General features: G+C 33.6%; 3 protein-coding genes across 3 annotated transcripts; 1 reads left to right on the forward strand and 2 right to left on the reverse strand.

The window, feature by feature from the left end:
- LOC142623266 (major allergen Pru ar 1-like) lies at nucleotides 1–1,017 on the reverse strand. The gene is made up of 2 exons (XM_075796656.1): nucleotides 756–1,017; nucleotides 1–555 (listed from the first exon to the last, which is right to left on the reverse strand). The coding sequence occupies exons 1-2, from the start codon at nucleotides 937–939 to the stop codon at nucleotides 257–259; spliced, it is 483 nt and encodes a 160-aa protein (XP_075652771.1). The 5' UTR covers nucleotides 940–1,017; the 3' UTR covers nucleotides 1–256.
- A 5,744-nt stretch (nucleotides 1,018–6,761) lies between these two features.
- Nucleotides 6,762–7,820, reverse strand: LOC142624534 (major allergen Pru ar 1-like). The gene is made up of 2 exons (XM_075798129.1): nucleotides 7,536–7,820; nucleotides 6,762–7,272 (listed from the first exon to the last, which is right to left on the reverse strand). Exons 1-2 carry the CDS (start codon nucleotides 7,717–7,719, stop codon nucleotides 6,974–6,976), a joined length of 483 nt encoding a protein of 160 aa, XP_075654244.1. The 5' UTR covers nucleotides 7,720–7,820; the 3' UTR covers nucleotides 6,762–6,973.
- Nucleotides 7,821–11,500: 3,680 nt separating this feature from the next.
- Nucleotides 11,501–12,638, forward strand: LOC142624535 (major allergen Pru ar 1-like). Its single transcript, XM_075798130.1, has 2 exons — nucleotides 11,501–11,875; nucleotides 12,116–12,638. The coding sequence occupies exons 1-2, from the start codon at nucleotides 11,692–11,694 to the stop codon at nucleotides 12,412–12,414; spliced, it is 483 nt and encodes a 160-aa protein (XP_075654245.1). The 5' UTR covers nucleotides 11,501–11,691; the 3' UTR covers nucleotides 12,415–12,638.
- Nucleotides 12,639–18,308: the final 5,670 nt, after the last annotated feature.

An 18,308-nucleotide genomic window follows, 5' to 3' on the forward strand; every position in this document is an offset into this window, starting at 1 on the left:
TTTTGATTTTCCAATGATTTCCATTATATGTATTCAAAGTGATACAGCACCTTAAGCTAAAAAAAAAAAGAGATACAGCATCGACATTTCACTCTTCCAAGTACACGATTAGAACTCCAAAAACAGTATTATTTTTAAAGCAACCCCAAAACCATATTGGCTGGACATCTTAAAAAAAGAAAAAAGAAATAAAAATAAAGAGAACTTTAACTCATGAAGTCATGACAGAGGGGACACTCAAGAATGAAAACAAGCTTTAGTTATAGGCATCAGGATTTGCCAAGAGGTAGCCCTCAACAGCCTTGAAAAGTCCTGCAGCCTTCTCTTTTCCAGCTTTGATTTGCTCTTCCTTGATCTCGTGGTCACCTTTGGTGTGGTACTTGCTGGTGCTCTTCAAGATGGATCCTCCATCAGGTGACGCCACAAGTTTGATCTCATATGAGATTTTCTCAATTATGTCAGTCAAAGCATCACCTTCAATCAAGCTGTAGCTATATGTGAAGTTAACATGATCAATCTCATCAATCCTGTGCTTCACATAGTTGAATTGACTACCTGCAAATTATATAAAAATGTGTTACTTATACTATCATATGATGCTATCAAAGCGAAAAATATACAAGTATTATGTTGTTGGTAGTTGGAAAAGTATATAATTACATACAGCGACTCCATAGTAAAATTTTCTCAACAATGAGACTAGTAAGATGCTAAACAAATTGATATTATCTTAATAGATTATTATAGGAACTAGCCTTCGCCAAAGGTAATCTTCTTGATGGTTCCTGGCCCTCCATTTCCCTCAATGATTTCAGCACTCTTAATGGCCTGTGGTGCAATCTTTGGGATGAGGTTGTCAGCATCAAGAACAAAGGACTTGAATAGCCTAGCTGGTGAAATAACAGTGGTGGTCTCGGCTTCGTAAGTGAAAACACCCATGATGACCTAAAAGAGTTTGGAAGTTAACAAAGGAAGAATAATGAGGATTAGTTGTACTAGTTTGAGCTTGTTAGTTGTGAGAAGTTAAGAACTGGAGGATGGTATTTATAGACTGAGGCTCAAGGTTAGCTTGCATGTATGGGAGTCTACCCTTCTAGATTGAAGAATTTTTTGAGTTTTCAAATACTCTTTTGGATGTTCCCACTATGACTAACAGGATAAAATTATCTAGGAAAAGGACTTGTAGTTTAGTCAAATAAAGCACCCTTTAAAATTGTTTGATAAAATAACTAAATAACCCAGTTGATTCCAAATGATGTACAGTCGTTAACGTTGCCCATACAAGTAAATTATAAAATGAGGGATCTAGAGGACGGTGTTTATAGACTGAAGGTTTGCTCGCATGTATGGGAGTATATGACCATCTAGATCGAAGAATTTTAGGAGTTTTCAAATACTCCTTTTCAGATGTCCCCACTATAACACTTGGATTATAATTTTTTAAGAAAAGCATTTGTGGTTAGTCAAAGAAAGCACCTTTGGAAATTGTTCGATAAAATAACCCAACTGAATGCTGTACTATCCTAAATTATTTCCTAGCTATAACAAAAAAAAGCTCTTATAAACATGTGAAGAGAACATAATTAGGAATCATGAGGGATAATTAGCATAATGGTAAATTAAAAATAAGGTGATGTAAATTTTTCTACTCGGATTATTTCAACTTTATATATTAGTCCTTTATTTTGGACCCTAGCTTATGCTTAATGCCTAACTTGAAAGTTGAAACCACCCTTAGTGAGTGATCACGTAATAAGTAACTGTGTTTATATGTAAAACCAAAGCACATTTTTGGCTTGTAAAACAATTAGATACCCATTTTTGTCAAAAAGCTTCACGGTGTGCAACAACTTGCAATTCTCCAAGACTTGAAAATTGACTTTTAATATTCAAGGATGGCTGGCTCGCTCGCTGCAGACTACCACAAGCCAACAAAGGGCACCAATAAATTTTCTATTCATTCAACAATAAGATCTATATAGTATAATTTTCTTCAATATAAGCTTCAGACCTAAAAAAGATGCTTCCATGGTGCAAAAAAAGAAGCAACGGAAGAGGAGATTATTAGTCTAGTTTGTCTTTCTATTAATTCTTGATAGAAATATCTTCCCATTCATTCCTTAATCCTTACTAATCCTCTACTTGTAGTTCAAGCATTGTAACCATAATTTGTTTATTATGAGTTTAGGTTTATGCCTACTATAACTACCCTTAGCCTTTATTTGGGTTAATTATAATATATAAAATGTTTGATAGGAAAGAAAGATATAAACATTAAGGGTTTTCTGCTCTAGATATAAGTTTTTAAGGCTAAATAACATTAATCTCTCTCTCAACTTAGGTTTGATTAATTTTAATTTAGGTTAATATTTAGCTATTTTAGAAGTGGGAATTTGAGTACATATCATATGTCTCTTGGTCTCTATATTCGTGTATGACGGCTCTTAAAAATAAGACTTATATATGTCTAGGATTGTGAGACAAGAAATCTCAAATAGATATACAAGACTGGACCGAATTTCAAATTTGAAAATTTTGAAATCATAATTCTCGATAGATCGAGCTTCTGTCGAACTATCTATCGAGCTTCATATTAAGTCTTAATAACAGGCATCTGTTAAGACTTATTGAATAGCTTTTCCTCACTTGTTTCTTAAACCAATTTTTATGTCTTTAATACTTGACTTGAACAACATGTTTCTTGAAGTACTAATCTCATCTTAGATCTACCCAATTACAAGTAAGCGCATTTTGTTAAAAGATTAGTCAATTACAATAAAATATTACCCTAACATTAATCATGAAAAAAAAATGTTTTATGAATTATAATGCTTATATGTATCATCTTTAGGTAAATTTTGCTGCACATCATGTGGGTTAGAGACTAATAATTTATATAAATATTTTATCCTTTGGCCCATTTCTTTTGTTCTCATGATGGCTCTTCATATGTTATTGTCTAAATTTGTAACTTTGTATACATTTTTTTTTTTTTTTTTGAGAACCTTGTATACATTTCTTAATTGTCTCGATCTTATTCGAGCCTTTAAGCTTTAATCCTAATAGAAGATAAGTCAACATTGAACAACCAATATCAATATTAATGGATAGGCATCATTCTCATTTCTTAATATCATTAGGAGAAATGGTAATCGTAAGCTTTAAAAAAGTATTGCAGAAATTGATTATTAAGGATGATAACGTAAAATCAAACTCTAAGATGATACATAATAAACCACGAAAAAATAACAAACAATCATAAATTAAATCTTCGCATCAAACTCTAAGATGATACATAATAAACCACGAAAAAATAACAAACAATCATAAATTAAATCTTCGCATAACATTTGAGATATATATTATATAGTAGAAACAAGATATCCCTCAATTTCGTAATGCATTTGTACTACCTCCACTCAATGCAATAGCTTTTTCTTTTATTTTTGAGTTGGAAACTCTGTAATTCATCGAAATTACCTAAAGAACTTAGACTAAGCATTTGTATTTGGGGTTTCGTGATTGAGGGAATGGTTGGCAATGTTGGTTTTGACAGAGTTGGAATGGTAGGGATAAAAGAAAATCTGGGTTTTGGCAACGAAGACAAAGATGGTAGTATTGGATTTGGCAACTGAGGCAAAGGTTGACATGTTGTCTTTGGCATTGTTGGCAATGAAGGTAAAGGTGGCAATGTTAACCTTGGCAACGTTAGCAATGAGAGCAAAGGTGGCAGTGTTGGCTTAGACAACGTTGGTATGATTGGCAAGGTTTGAGTAGTGGATTGAGAAGATTGTAAAATATGGCAAGTTGTAAAGCTAACATCAATGCTCAAGATAGACATTGCAATGGATAAAGCTATGATGAAGCACTTGGAAGATGTCATCACCATTGGAGGACTTCTTTGTGTTACAAGACTAAAACGAAAAGTGTATGTTGTGTAATAACAAAAGAGGAGGTTATGATTTGTGTGAGGATAACAATGACAAGTGTTATATATATAGGGATTCTAATATAAAATATAACTTTTTGCTCAAAAATAATATAAAATATAACTAAGAATATATTTTTCATTTATTAGATATGAACATTAATGGAAAATTACTGGTGCCACTTATTAATTTAAAATTTTATTTATACAAGTTATTTTATGGTGCCTCGAGTTACAATTTTTAATGAAAAGGGTTAATGTAATGGCTATTAAGCTTAAGGAATCATCCTTTGGAAAAAAAAAAAAGAAGGTGAACCAAAAACAAGCTTTAGTTATAGGCATCAGGATTTGCCAAGAGGCAGCCCTCAACAACCTTAAAAAGTCTCGTAGCCTTTTCTTTACTGGCCTTAATATGCTCCTCCCTGATCTCATGGCCACCTTTGGTGTGGTACTTACTAGTGCTCTCAAGGAAGTCAAAACTGTACCAGTACTAACCGTACCAGGAAAATAAATCATACTTACCATTGACTCGATACCGGTACTCCTTTAAAATGTACCGAAAAATATCAAGTCGTATCAAGCCTATTTCAAATGTTCCGTTCAAATGTGACCACAAGAGCACTAGTAAGTACAATAAAAGCTAATATAAATTTTAAAAAAAATGGTACAATAAAAGCCAGTATTGACGTTTTAGACGGTACAATAAAAAAATGTTAAATTTTTATTTTTATTTAAGCTAATATATTACTTAATGTACTTAGACATATATTTGGGTTATAAAATATGTGGATTTTAAATTTTATGTTGTTAAATATATATAAACTCATAATTACGTAAATAAGTACAAACATCTATATGTGTAGAAATACATAAATAGTTGTAATCATGAAATGGGGGTCACCAGTATCAATCGGTAATGAAATATTCCGTTTCCTTGACCAAACCAAAACCGCCTTTAATACAAAATTGACTCCTTGAGTGCTTTTCAAGATGGATCCTCCATCAGGGAATGCCATTAGCTTGATCTCATACAATATTTTCCTGAGTGTGTCAGTCAAAGCATAACCTTCAATCAAACTATAGCCATGTGTGAAGTTTGCATTGTCAATCTCATTTTGCTTCACATAGTTAAATTGGCTGCCGGCATGGAAAAGCACTTGTTACTTTTTTTTTATATGATGCCATGAAAATCAATATATATATATATATATATATATATAAAAGCAGAGACCTCATGCGGGAGTGTATAAGGTCCTTCCAAGTAGCGCTCTAATTTTGCATTTAACCTTTTTTTACCTCTTTCATTAAGTTTTTTTTTACTATTACCCAAAAATTCACATTACTTATTTTACTGTTATCTCATTAATTTCCTAAACTTACACCACATCTTTCTCTATTTTTCATGTCTTTTAGCATACCCACTATTTTAGTATTTTAAAAAATAAAATAAAATAAAATAATATGAGTAAAGGCTATTAGTAATAACTAACCAGATAGAAAGATACAAAAATGTTGTAGATTATTAAATAAAATACATTATTTCACTATATATTACCAAAATAAAATATCTGAGACTAACAAAACATTTGAAAAAAAGCCTTGTGAGCTGGCTTCTCAAAAAAAAGTCCATGCGTAAGTACTTAAGTACTAATAATGATTTAGCTAAAAAACATTATATGTAAACTGTAAAGTACTAATGCATACGTTTGTCATTTAAAACAATTAGATACCTTTTTCTCTTGGGAAGATACCCAATTTTTTGAAAAGCTTGACTAAAATTACGGCCAATTTTGTTATATTAGCTTCTAAAAAATTTTATTTTTCTTTCATGAGAGACTTAGTTCACACATTCATACTCATTAGCTGTAGTCTCAATCCTAAAGCCCAAAACAACAAGAAAAACTCTAGACACACCCAAATCCACAATATGCTTAAGCATTAACTAATGATTGGTGAACCTAAATCCACTCTTTCACCTTGGTACCCATGGCGATCTATGTATAAGTGTTGTAATATAATAATAAGCTTATGAGCTGCATGATTTGCACTTATATGAGTTTAGAAATTATTAAAGAGTTACCCCAAAAAAAAAAAACCTGCCTTTACCCCCCCTCCCCTCCCCCGCCAAAAAAAAAAAGGAGAGAGAGAGAGAGATAGTGAGATTTTGAAGCACTTGTATTTTGGATCTAAAAGCGGGTTTTGTAAAATTTTAAGGCAAAGCTACTGAACAAGAGTGAAGCATAAGGATTTTTCAAAAATATTTTATTTTATTTTTTGTTTGAATTTTACAAAATAAATTTTTCATAAAAATATGGACTTAACCTACCCCAAATGGATTAGATATTGGATAGGATTAAATAAGCGTATACTATGCATATGTTGCACAGGTGTATTAAGCCCCACATCAAATATCTACTAGGTAAATCTTGATCATAGTAACAATTATGAAGAATCCTAATTATAACTTGGGTCCAATTAATGGATGCCCCTAAGATATTTGTTAATAAACTATTTTAGAAATTTTTTTTATACTACTTTTATGGAAAATTGGAAAAGCTGTCAAAAAATTAATTACTTTTTTCTTTTAATTTCCATAAAAAATATTTCTAAAATGATTCATTAACGAATGTCCTTAGGTCATCTGTCAGTAAAATTCTCGTAAATTAACTAATCCTTATAAAGTATGACATAAATGTGGTTTAGTCCTTTCTCAAGTTGTAATGTTTCGCACTCCAACAAGAATTTAGCCATTATATAATACAAATCCCACTAAACTCTCAAATTCACACACTTTTGGTGGGGTTGGGGGAGTCGTGCACACATCATTTGCAAGTGGCACTTGAATTTAAAAATGATTTCATTACATTTGTGTATTTAAAGTGTAATATAACATTCACTTCTGGCCCTTCCAACTAGAATATCACAAGAATCACAACCCAAAAAACTCCTTTATTAGCAAGCCCAAAAGCAGTATTGGCTAAAAATAAAAAATGAAAGCCACAAGATTTCCTCATGTTTTGAGGGGACAGATACACAACACAAGGTTTAGTTGTAGGCATCAGGATGTGCTGAGAGGTAGCTCTCAATAGCCTTGAAAAGTCCCGCAGCCTTTTCTTTGCCAGCCTTAACTTGCTCTTCCTTGATCTCATGCTCACCCTTTGTGTGGTACTTGCTGGTGCTCTTCAAGATGGATCCTCCATCAGGGCTTGCCACAATTTTGATCTCATATGAGATTTTCTCTAGTACTTCACTCAAAGCATCACCCTCAATCACGCTGTAGCAGTATATGAAGTTTACGCGGTCAATCTCATCAATTCTGTGCTTCACATACTTGAATTGGCTGCCTGAAAAATTTAGAGAACATTTTGTTACTTCTGTACATGCAATATCTACATATGTTGCTATGAGAGCCAAAAGATAAAATAGCAATCGTATCTGATCCCTTTTATTACTTTGGAGGTAAAGTTCTTATTTTTGAGAGCCAAAGATCATACTAATAATTAGTACCTTAATTATGTAATTGAGGAGGAGGAAATTAACACATTGGAGATTAGAAAACTAAATATATGATACATTGGAGATTAGGATATAGAAAGCAGAAACTAACCTTCACCAAAGGTGATCTTCTTGATGGTTCCCGGACCTCCATTTCCTTCAACGATTTCAGCACTCTTAATGGCATGAGGTGCAACCTTTGGGATGAGGTTGTCACCATCAAGGACAAAAGCCTTGAATAGTTTAGCTGGTGCAATGATTGAGGTGGTCTCAGTTTCATAAGTGAAAACACCCATAATGACCTTAGAGATAAGAGTAGTATGAAAGTGATCAAATGAAGAATGAAAGGAGTAGATCTGTAGATGAGTTTATTGAACTACTTTAGGTAGTTTGCAAGCTTGAGTATGAGAGGGTGGTATTTATAGACTGAGAATAAAGGGTTTCGTTTGTAATAATGTGACCTCGTTGATCAAAGAATGTAGATAACGTGCTTTTCTTTTTGAATGTTCCCACCGTCCAAAGAGAATCGAAATTTTCAAAGAATATATTTTGTCATTTAGTCAAACAAAGAACCTTTAAGAAATTAACTTACATTCAGATCTCAAAACCAAAACTTTCATTCAATAATGGCAACCACCGACTATCATAGCCTACCAAATTTCTCTTGAATTCTCTTTGGTTTTCAGTGTTGCCTTACAAGACTGTTTGGGTAACACCTTCTGAAAGTGCTATGAAAACTGTCTGCCATATCTATCATAGTTTGAGGCAGAGAGTTTTCCGCTAAATTGAAAATTTGTACACCCATTAGCTGTTAACTTAGATTGGACATTACAACTTAATATTAATTATGTTGTTGAATGCAAAATTCTGAATTTGGTACATATTGCATATACTCCTATTGTGTAGAGTGGATGATTGTAATTAACGCTTACATATAGGAACAAAAATCTAGATTTAATCACAGAGAACTTACCTTTTAGTTTGGGAGGAGGTAAATGAATAATTTTGGAATATTCCTTTCATTCCCTTGTTTAGGAGTTTTGATCCTATTTGGGGCTTTAAATGAAATGAATGAGGTGACATCCATTCCTCCATTTTCCCTCATCGAAACCTCAAATTTTTATTCCCTTCAAAATTTGGAAGAATCTAAGCAAATGGATTTAGATTTAATGATGATAGGGAATAAATTACAGCATATACCTTGTCTGAAAGGCCCTGTTTGTCCAGGAAAGCTGTCCAAGGATGTCTCAGCCATCTAGGCATCAAGAACTACTACCCTACAATCATGTGACCAAAGCGATACTTGGGCACCATGCCCGAAGATCCTCCACTAACCCACATCTTCTAAATATAAAAATAATCCCCGAAGATCACACTACCAATTATTGCATGCCCTCACTACACCTCCCATAACAGAAATGGGTGAAATCACACTGCCAACAGGGATGGCAAAAAGTACTCGACCCGCGGGTATCCAACCCGACCTGACCCTAACGGGGCAGGTTTATCCGACCTGTTAGACAATAGGGGTGGGTTTGAGTTCTAATAATTCAACCCGTAGCAAGTTTAGGTTGGGTTCGAGTATTATGCATACCTACCCCAAACCCAACCCGCATATATGCAAGTTTACTTAAATACCCTATATATATATATATATATATATATATATATATATATATAATATACACATATACACACATATATATATATATATATACACACACATCTCATACTTCTAAACCCTAATACCCTATCTCATTCTTTCAATCTCAGATCTCAATCACTCTCACCGACCCACAACGCCTCACTATTGCCCCCCTCAATTGCTCTCACTCTCCCTCCTCCCTATGTCTTCAACTCACCATTAACACCAACTCCTCCTTTATCACCGACTCACCGTAACTCACTCTCAATGATTTGGATTCATTCCCCACCATTTTTTTTTTTTTTGTTCATTGCCATTCCTATTTCTCAATGATATGTTCTTCTCTCTTTTTTTTGTGACTTCTATTTTTGTATTTGATTTTGAAAGGGAAAACCATAAATCTAAAATTTTTGTGTTTGTAATTATTGTGTTTGTCTTTGTGTTTGTGATTTTAAAAGGGAAAATCATAAATCTGAAATTTTTGTGTTTTTGATTTCTATGTTTGTGTTTGTATTAGGGTTTGTGTTTGTAATTTTGGGCCGGGCATGACAGGATGGGGACCACAGGGCCCAATAGGGCAGGTTTAGGGGTTAAAAAATTAAACTCATTTATTAAACGGGACGGGTTTGAGCATAAAGAAACTCGCCCCGAACCCAACCTGTTGTCATTCCTAACTACCAATTTCTAAGGTACGTGTGAAATATTTTAACTCTTACATGTTTAGAGTTGTAAAAGATCTCTTTGAAATTCTAACTTAAGTATTGGAAAGTCATTAGCAGACACCACACAAGTACACTCCATGAGTAATTTTTCTTCTAGGTCTTCCAAAACCCACATTTGGACAATCAGCTTATTGATTTTTCTTGCATTAACATTAACCATTTATTTAAATCTAAAAAAATAAAAAATAAATTCTTAAAAAAAAGTATAATTGTAATAATGTCAAAATATTTCTATTTCAATCATTTTATGTTACCCCGAAGTCCCAAACAAAGTTACTTAAATTCACAAAAATAAGTCTATCAACAAAGAAAATAGAAGATTTCTTTATACTTGGTCAATTTAAGCCATTTAATGGGAATGGTTTCATTATTATATTGGCTAAAATTTCAATTGTCAAAAAATACTATTGTGAAAACAAAAGGATAAGGATGGCCAATGCTGACCGATGCCAGCCATATATTGCTGAATGAAAGTCGAGCTTCAAGTTGTTCTCTTAGGAGGGCTTGACTTTGAAAAATCTCAATGCTGTGCATTCTAGATATTGCTTACTTTGTAAGGTATATTGTTTACAATTTCCGACGCAACATTCATCTTTTAAAGAAATTTTTAATTCATCCTAATGGCTCTAATTAGCTCAACTAGTAAAATCTCTAATGGTTATATAAGAGATTTAAGATTCAATTCCCGCCTATACCAAAAATTGACTAGTGTCTTGGTTTGATAATAAAGAGCTATCATCCGGAACAGACGCCATAGGTTAAAACTCTTTCTCAAAAAAAATCCTATTTTAATTTAATTATTAGCATTTAATTAACTTTTAAAAATTGATGCACTACTTTTAAATAGATAAATTTTATGTTCAAATGAAATCTTACAAATTTAGAAGAATATTTAGAGTCAAATCCTTGGTGCAATGGTCACTTCACAAGTGGGGTGTGGGAGGTAAGGGCCGGAGTTTAAGTCTCCAGGAGGGAGCTTCACACACATATACAATTAAATTATGCTATAGTAGAAATTCTATCTTGTATAAAAAAAATTAAAAAAAAAAAAGTCAAATCAATTAAAATTCTAAATAACATAACCAATATCACACATATAATTCAGCTCATTAATTTTAAGAGTATATTCATTTTAGCTCCAAAAAATAAAAAATATAAATAGATTCAAGAATAATGATTCATCTACACCCTCATATATGGATTCTCTTCCAAGTCTGATCATTCTTGCAAAAATTTTGCCGTGATTACTGAGATGTCAATTTACTATGACCATTCCTCTGCTTGGAGATGCTGCAACATGTAGCTGGCCAAAAGTGTTTCGATGATCTTACCTTGTGGCTTGTGTCATCTATCTATCTATCTAAAGTAACACTAAATGAATGACTTGTAATTTGATCATGAATCTACAAATTATATTCCAGAAGGCAGAAAGAACTAATATGAAGTTCTAAAAATCCAAATGCTACTTAGGTCCTTCACCTTGTTTTTTTTTATCTTGTTACTGTGAGCTCTCAAGATCCATAACTTTGTTCTCTTCACATGTCTTTAGAGACTTTTTGTTACATTTCCCGGAAATAAAATGTGGTCAAGACGGCATTTGGAATCAAATGGGGTAGTGGGGTGTATTTTATTAGACCAATTTGCAAATGTGCTTTCTTTGACTAAATTATAAATGCTTTTCTTAGAAAACTATCACCCTTGTCATAATGAGGACGTCCAAAAAATAAATAAATAAATAAAATATAAGAAATTAAGAGAATTCTTTGATCTTGAATTCATTTAGGCTATAAATTCCACCCTCTAGTACTCACTTCTTGCCAACTCAAAAACTCCCAAGTTCAATCAACCCTCCTTTCAATCTTCATTTCAACAGTTTCCAGTTTCAAACTCTCAAGGTCATCATGGGTGTTTTCACATACGAGACTGAGACTACCTCTGCTATCCCATCAGCTAAGCTATTCAAGGCTTTTGTCCTTGATGCTGACAATCTCATCCCAAAGGTTGCACCTCATGCCATTAAGAGTGCTGAAATCATTGAAGGAAATGGAGGCCCCGGTACCATTAAGAAGATAACCTTTGGCGAAGGTAATTCGTTTCTATTCTCATCTCCAACACATCATTTGTTTAGCAATTTATAAGTACTATCTTGTTTTTTAGAAGGGGAAAAATGCCATTACTATCATCTTTCATTCTCAAAAATAAAAATTCTATTCTTTTAAGAGTTTTGTGATTCAATAGCATTATTTGATTCTCTTATAAATGATAACCTGGATTTGAATCCCAGAAAAGAGGTAAGTAACGAGTGTTTTTACTATATTTTTTCAGGCAGTCAATTCAAGTATGTGAAGCATAGAATTGATGAGGTTGACCACGCAAACTTCACATATTGTTACAGTGTGATTGAGGGTGATGCTTTGAGTGAAGTACTCGAGAAAATCTCATACGAGATCAAGATTGTGGCAAGCCCTGATGGAGGATCCATCTTGAAGAGCACCAGCAAGTACCACACAAAGGGAGAGCATGAGATCAAGGAAGAGCAAGTTAAGGCTGGAAAAGAAAAGGCCGCTGGACTTTTCAAGGCTATTGAGGCCTACCTTGTGGCACACCCTGATGCCTACAACTAAACCTTGTGTATGTGTGTGTGTGTTTTGCATTCGTGACTATAAGGAGTTATTGTGGGGTTCCATTTTGTTTTATGGCTTGCCAAGACTGCCTCAGGTTTGCAAATGAAGGAGTTTGTGGTTTGGGATCATCATCTGCTTTCTTGAGATTTGGAAGAGTGAAACATGAATGTTGTATTACTTTTGTATACATACAAATCGTGAAAAATCCGTTGGAAATCTTACTATTACTTGCAACTGATGGGTGCATTCATTTCTCTATTTTTAGGTAAATTTTTGGTACAAATTGTGAGCTCGGATTTGTGTTAAAAACACAAGAGCTTGTTTAGACCCCCAAATCAAAAATTACTGCTCGATTGCTTTTACTCTAACTTATAACTTATCTAAGTGCGGAACAAAAGTAAATGAGGCGCAATAAACCAACAACTACACTAATGCATAAACATGAACAACAAACAATAAAAGTAAAGCACAAGAGTAAGGAAAAAAGGAAACACAAGATAACACGCCGATGTGTTATTAAAAAGGAAACTGAAGAACTTGGTGAAAAACCTCTCCGCCACCCTCAAAGCAGTAAATCGATCCATTAGACAATAAGTTGGAATACACGAATAGCAAGAAACCCTCCAAGCCTAATCTACCCAATGCACCTAAGCCCTCCAAGCTCCTACTTCAACAAGGCTTCTCGAAACCGTGTCTTGTCTAGCTTTTCGGATCCCGCAATACGCCCAATTGCATCCGCCAAGCCTCAACGGCATCTTTTGAAAAATCCCTAACACTTCCCAAGCTCCAAAACACTTTCTACACTCTAAAAATGTGTGGGTTGTATTTGGGTACAAATCGTCTCTCAAGGTATGACAATGGGATCACTAAGGATGAGTAGTTCTCTCTCTAAAAGATGGGTGTGTTTGTTGTTGAAAACCTATCTAAGGTTTTTTCTCTTTGAATGGCCTCTCATACTTTTGTGAGTAATGAGGGTATATATAGTATGGGCGAAGGATAAGAAAGTCGCACTTAAAAATCTTCCAGGTAGAAAGTTTCATGGGTATCTCGCAAGAAGGACTTACCCGCGAGACACTCGTGAAATCCTCCAGGCTGGTACGACTCTTCAGCTTTCAGCATGTGCTTCTCACATGACTCTTTCGCAGGTAAGCTTCTAGCGTGACACTCGCGAAATTCACTGATTCTTCATTTTATGCTCGATTCTTCACCAACTTAATACTAAACCCAATACAATAAAATTGCATAAAATACAAGGAACAAAATTAAATCAAATATAACATTTTTTGTCATGGAATAAAGCCAACATAAAATATAGTCGTAAATTTAAACTTTACACAAATGTTAGTATTAACAATTGTTAATAACGATGGGGCATCAAGTCTCATTACACTACAAAATACGGGGTCTATAGCCGCGTTTCAAAAACGCGGCTATAGACCTCGAAAATGCAGCTATAGACCTGAAGCTGCGTTTTCTATGGCCGCATTTACAACCCCGGCCTAAGCGGCGCAGCAACAGACCCTGCGGGTCTGTAGCCGCGTTTTTAAAACCGCAACTACAGACCAGACCTGAAGCCGCGTTTTTGAACCACGGCTATAGGCTTCATGTCTATAGCCGCGTTTTTTAAAAACGCAGCTATAGTCAACGACCTATAGCCAGCTATAGTCAGCTATATATATTATTTCACTGGACCTATAGCCGCGTTTTTGAAAATGCGGCTATAGCCCCGCCCTTATATAAAAAAAATAATTTATTCGGATGCCCAGGTTATCAAGGTAAAAAAATATATGGACCTATAGCCGCGTTTTTGAAAACGCGGCTATAGCCCCCCCTTATATATTAAAAAAAAAATAAAAATAAAAAAAAATTATTTGGATACACAAGTCATCTTTTTAAAATATATATATTATTTGACTGGACCTATAGCCGCTTTTTTGTGAAACGCGGCTATAACCCTCCCTTAAAAAAAATTTGTTCTACTGTACGTAGCACCCTTTTAAAAAAATATTTTTGTCTGGACCAATAGCCGCGTTTTGATAAACGCGGCTATAGTTCGGACGTAAAACGCAGCTCATGACACTAGAAACGCGGCTTTAGACCTAACCTATGGCCGCGTTTAACAAAACGCAGCAATAGGTTGGGTCTGAAGCCGCGTCTCTAGGAAACAGCGCTATAGGTTGGGTCTGAAGCCGCATTTCTTTTAAACACGCTATAGGTCAGGTATAGCCGCGTTTTTTATAAACGCGGCTCAAAAACGCGGCTATAGCGCGCGTTTTTTGTAGTGTTAACTAACTCAACAATAAGCTTACATGTCATGTCTTGTCCGATTTGTGTAACGAGAATTTGTTGTTTAACTTTAACACCAAATCTATCAATATGCATGGCTGTAGAAGGCAATGATAGGAACACAATTATTTTCAAAACTCTTTTCACAACTTAGGGATAGAAGAAAATGTGGGTTTTGGCAATGAAGGCAAAGGTCGTAGTTTTGGCTTTGGCAACTGAAGCAAATAAGGTGGAAATGTTAACTTTGGCAATGAAGACAAAGGTGGCAATGTTGGCTTTGACAGCGTTAGCAATGAAAGTAAGGGTGAGTTTGTTTCAGCTTTTTGAAATTGGGCTTTTTGAAAAAGTGGAGTTTTCAAAAAGTGCAGTTTAAAGAAGTGCTTTTTCAAAAATCTAAGTGTTTGGTAAAAGTTGTGAAAAATTGTTTTTTGAAAAAACTGAGTGTTTGGCTAGCACTTATAAAAGTGGCAGTTTGAGGGGTAAATTACTAAAAAGGACAATGTCTATATAAAGAGAATTCTTTATTTTAATTACCTCTTTTAATGCAAGTTATGGAAACAATATTGTCACAAAAATTTAACAATAAAGTTTATATAACAAGTTGTTAATGGTAGGAAAAAAAAATATCATTAGTAGGTCTAGATGAGAACTAATAACAACTTACTATGTAAACTTTATAATAAAATTGTTATAAAAATATTCTGTCAATAGTACTATTTTTTTTTCTAAAGAAAAATAGTACTAACTTAAAAACTTTATTCTTTTTTTTATCATCATTTATTCTTCTTATATTCGTTCTAAACAATTATATTTTTCAATGAATAGTGTTATATTCACAATATTTTTCGTAATATTTTCACAACAAAATTTATGTGAAAAGTTGTTATTAGTTCTAATTTGAACCCACCGTTGAAATTATATTTTTACTCACCAATATTAACTAATAACAATATAAAACTTAAAATTTATTGTAAAAATATTATGAAAATATTACGGTAACATTTCTAAATTGTATTTTTCCTTTCTTTCTTTCTTTCTTTCTTTCTTTCTTTCATCCACACGTTTCCTTTTTTTCTTTTTCTTTTTCTTCTCTTGAATTTTCTCCACCACACATGTATCCCATTATCTCCATCCTCTCCTTTTTTTTTCTCTACACATTCCAGAACTCTCTTGTCTCTCTTTCTCCAGCTCTCCAGCTCTGTTTCTCTACTTTTCTTTTTCTTTTTTCTTTTTTCTTTTTTCCTTCTTTTTCTCCTCCACACACGGTATCCTATCTCTACCCCCCTCTTTTTTTTTCTTTTTCTTTGAGAACATTCCAGCAGTCCAGATGGAAGAAGAAGAAGAAGACAGACTCTCCACCGATTCATCATCAAGCTCTCATCCTCCTCAAACTCTCACCGATTCAACCATCATCCTTACCGATTCATCATCGTCCTCACCGCCGCTGCCGAAGCTCACGCACCATCGCACCGAAGCTCACGCATCGTCGCCGACCCACGCACCACCGCCGACCCTATTCATCATCTTCCTCACCCATCTTCGAAGCCCAGCTCCGTTCATCCGTCATCCTTCGACGATCTGCCTATTTTGCATTTGGGTGTGTGTGTTTGCATATGGGTCTCAATTTGCTTTGTTTACCGATGTGTGTATGTGTTTGCATATGGGTCGCAGAGCAAAGAGATGAGAGGCAAGATAAAATCAAGAGTATTTGTTCTGTTTTGGGTAAAGCAAAGAAAGGGTAAAGTAAGGTCAATTTGGTAAAATCATCTGTGGTCCAACGGCTATCTTCATAACGCCCACTGCGCTTTTCCAAAATGGTCCGAAGCTCCCCATACATTTTTTGCGCGTTTAGTTCAGTGTAGAGAAACGCGCTTTTTCATTAAAGCCAACTTTTTCAAGTTGCCAAACACGTAAACAGTGTACACTTTTTACAAACGCGCATAAAGGGGCTTAAAAAGTGGAAACAAACGCACACTAAAGGTGGCAATGTTGGCTTAGACAAAAAGTGTATGTAGTGTACTAACAAAAGAGGGGGTTATGATATTATATATATATATATATATATATATAGGGATTCTAATATAAAATATAACTAAGAATATATTTTTCATTTTTTAGATATGAACATTAATGGAAAGTTACTAATGCCACTTATTAATTTACATATGTATTTATACAAAATTATTTTATGTTATAGAGCCTCAAGAGTTACAATTTTTAATGAAAAGGGCAAATGCAATGGCTATTAAGCTTAAGGAATTGTCCTTTGAGAGATTTTTTTTAAAAAAAAGGTGAAATAAAAACAAGCTTTAGTATAGGCATCAGAATTTGCTAAGAGGTAGCCCTCAACAACTCTAAAAAGTCTCGTAGCATTTTCTTTACCAGCCTTAATTTGCTCCTTCTTGATCTCATGGTCACCTTTGGTGTGGTACTTGCTAGTGCTCTCAGGGAAGTCAATATTGTACTGATATTGGCCGTACTAGAAATATATATCATGCTTGCCATTGATCCGATACGGTACTCCTCTAAAATGTACCGAAAAATTATCAGGTCATACCTAGCATATTTCGGGTGTTTTGGCCAATATTGATGTTTCAAATGGTACAATAAAAAAATATATTAAAATTTTGATTTTGATTGAAGCTAATATATTAGTTAATTTACTTAGACTAATATTTTGGTTATAAAATATGTGGATTTTAAATTTTATGTTGATAAATATAAAAATTAATAAATTCATACTTACATAAATAAATACAAACATATATATGTATAGAAATATATACATAGTAGTAATCACGAAATGCATCACCGGTATCAACTGGTAGCGAAATATTTTTTTCCCTTAACCAAACCAAAATGGCCTCCAGTACAAAATCAACTCCTTTAAGTGCTCTTCAAGATGGATCCTCCATCAAGGAATGCCACTAGCTTGATCTCATACAATATTTTCTTGAGTGTGTCAATCATAGCATCACCTTCAATCAAGCTATAGCCATGTGTGAAGTTTGTATTGTCAATCTCAATATCAAACCTTTGCTTCACATAGTGAAATTGGCTGCCTGCATGGAAATGCACTTGTCACTTTTTTTATATGATGCCATATGAAAGTAATAATAATAAGTAGTTGTAACTAATGTGTTAAAAATATTTAGCAAGGTCATAATTATTTCTCAAAACTAAGATAAGTACTTTTTCATGAATGAAAAATTAATTAAACACAACAATGTACACAAGAATATGGTTTTCAAACTTAGACCGTTCAAAGAACTGGAGAAGAGAGAGGTTCAAGGTTTTTAAAGTCAGACCGAAGTTTAACCAAAGTCGAACCGTGATGACGTCATAATTAATTTAGTAATTATTTAAAAAATAAATAAATATATTAAATTTGTAAAAAATGAAAATTTAACTAAAATAATCCAAATGAATATAAAGAACTATATTTCAAATAATTTTTTTTATGTCATAAGTTTCATAATGTAAATAAAAATATTAAATTCTAAGCAAACATAATTTTGCAAATAAAAAATATTAAATTATAAGCATAATACAATCTAATATTTTCTCTTTTATGCCAATTTGAATAGTCAACCATTTGTGAATTAAAA

This window comes from Castanea sativa, chromosome 2 (assembly GCF_040712315.1).
Source record: "Castanea sativa cultivar Marrone di Chiusa Pesio chromosome 2, ASM4071231v1".
In the NCBI taxonomy this organism is placed as follows: Eukaryota; Viridiplantae; Streptophyta; class Magnoliopsida; order Fagales; family Fagaceae; genus Castanea; species Castanea sativa.

Excerpts from the sequence above, each read along its gene's own strand:
- LOC142623266 (XM_075796656.1), bottom strand. The coding sequence starts at position 939 with ATGGGTGTTTTCACTTACGAAGCCGAGACCACCACTGTTATTTCACCA. Across the intron at positions 556-755 it reads GAAGATTACCTTTGGCGAAG|GTAGTCAATTCAACTATGTG; the intron begins GCTAGTTCCTAT and ends TATAATTTGCAG.
- LOC142624534 (XM_075798129.1), bottom strand. The coding sequence starts at position 7,719 with ATGGGTGTTTTCACTTATGAAACTGAGACCACCTCAATCATTGCACCA. Across the intron at positions 7,273-7,535 it reads GAAGATCACCTTTGGTGAAG|GCAGCCAATTCAAGTATGTG; the intron begins GTTAGTTTCTGC and ends TAAATTTTTCAG.
- LOC142624535 (XM_075798130.1), top strand. The coding sequence starts at position 11,692 with ATGGGTGTTTTCACATACGAGACTGAGACTACCTCTGCTATCCCATCA. Across the intron at positions 11,876-12,115 it reads GAAGATAACCTTTGGCGAAG|GCAGTCAATTCAAGTATGTG; the intron begins GTAATTCGTTTC and ends ATATTTTTTCAG.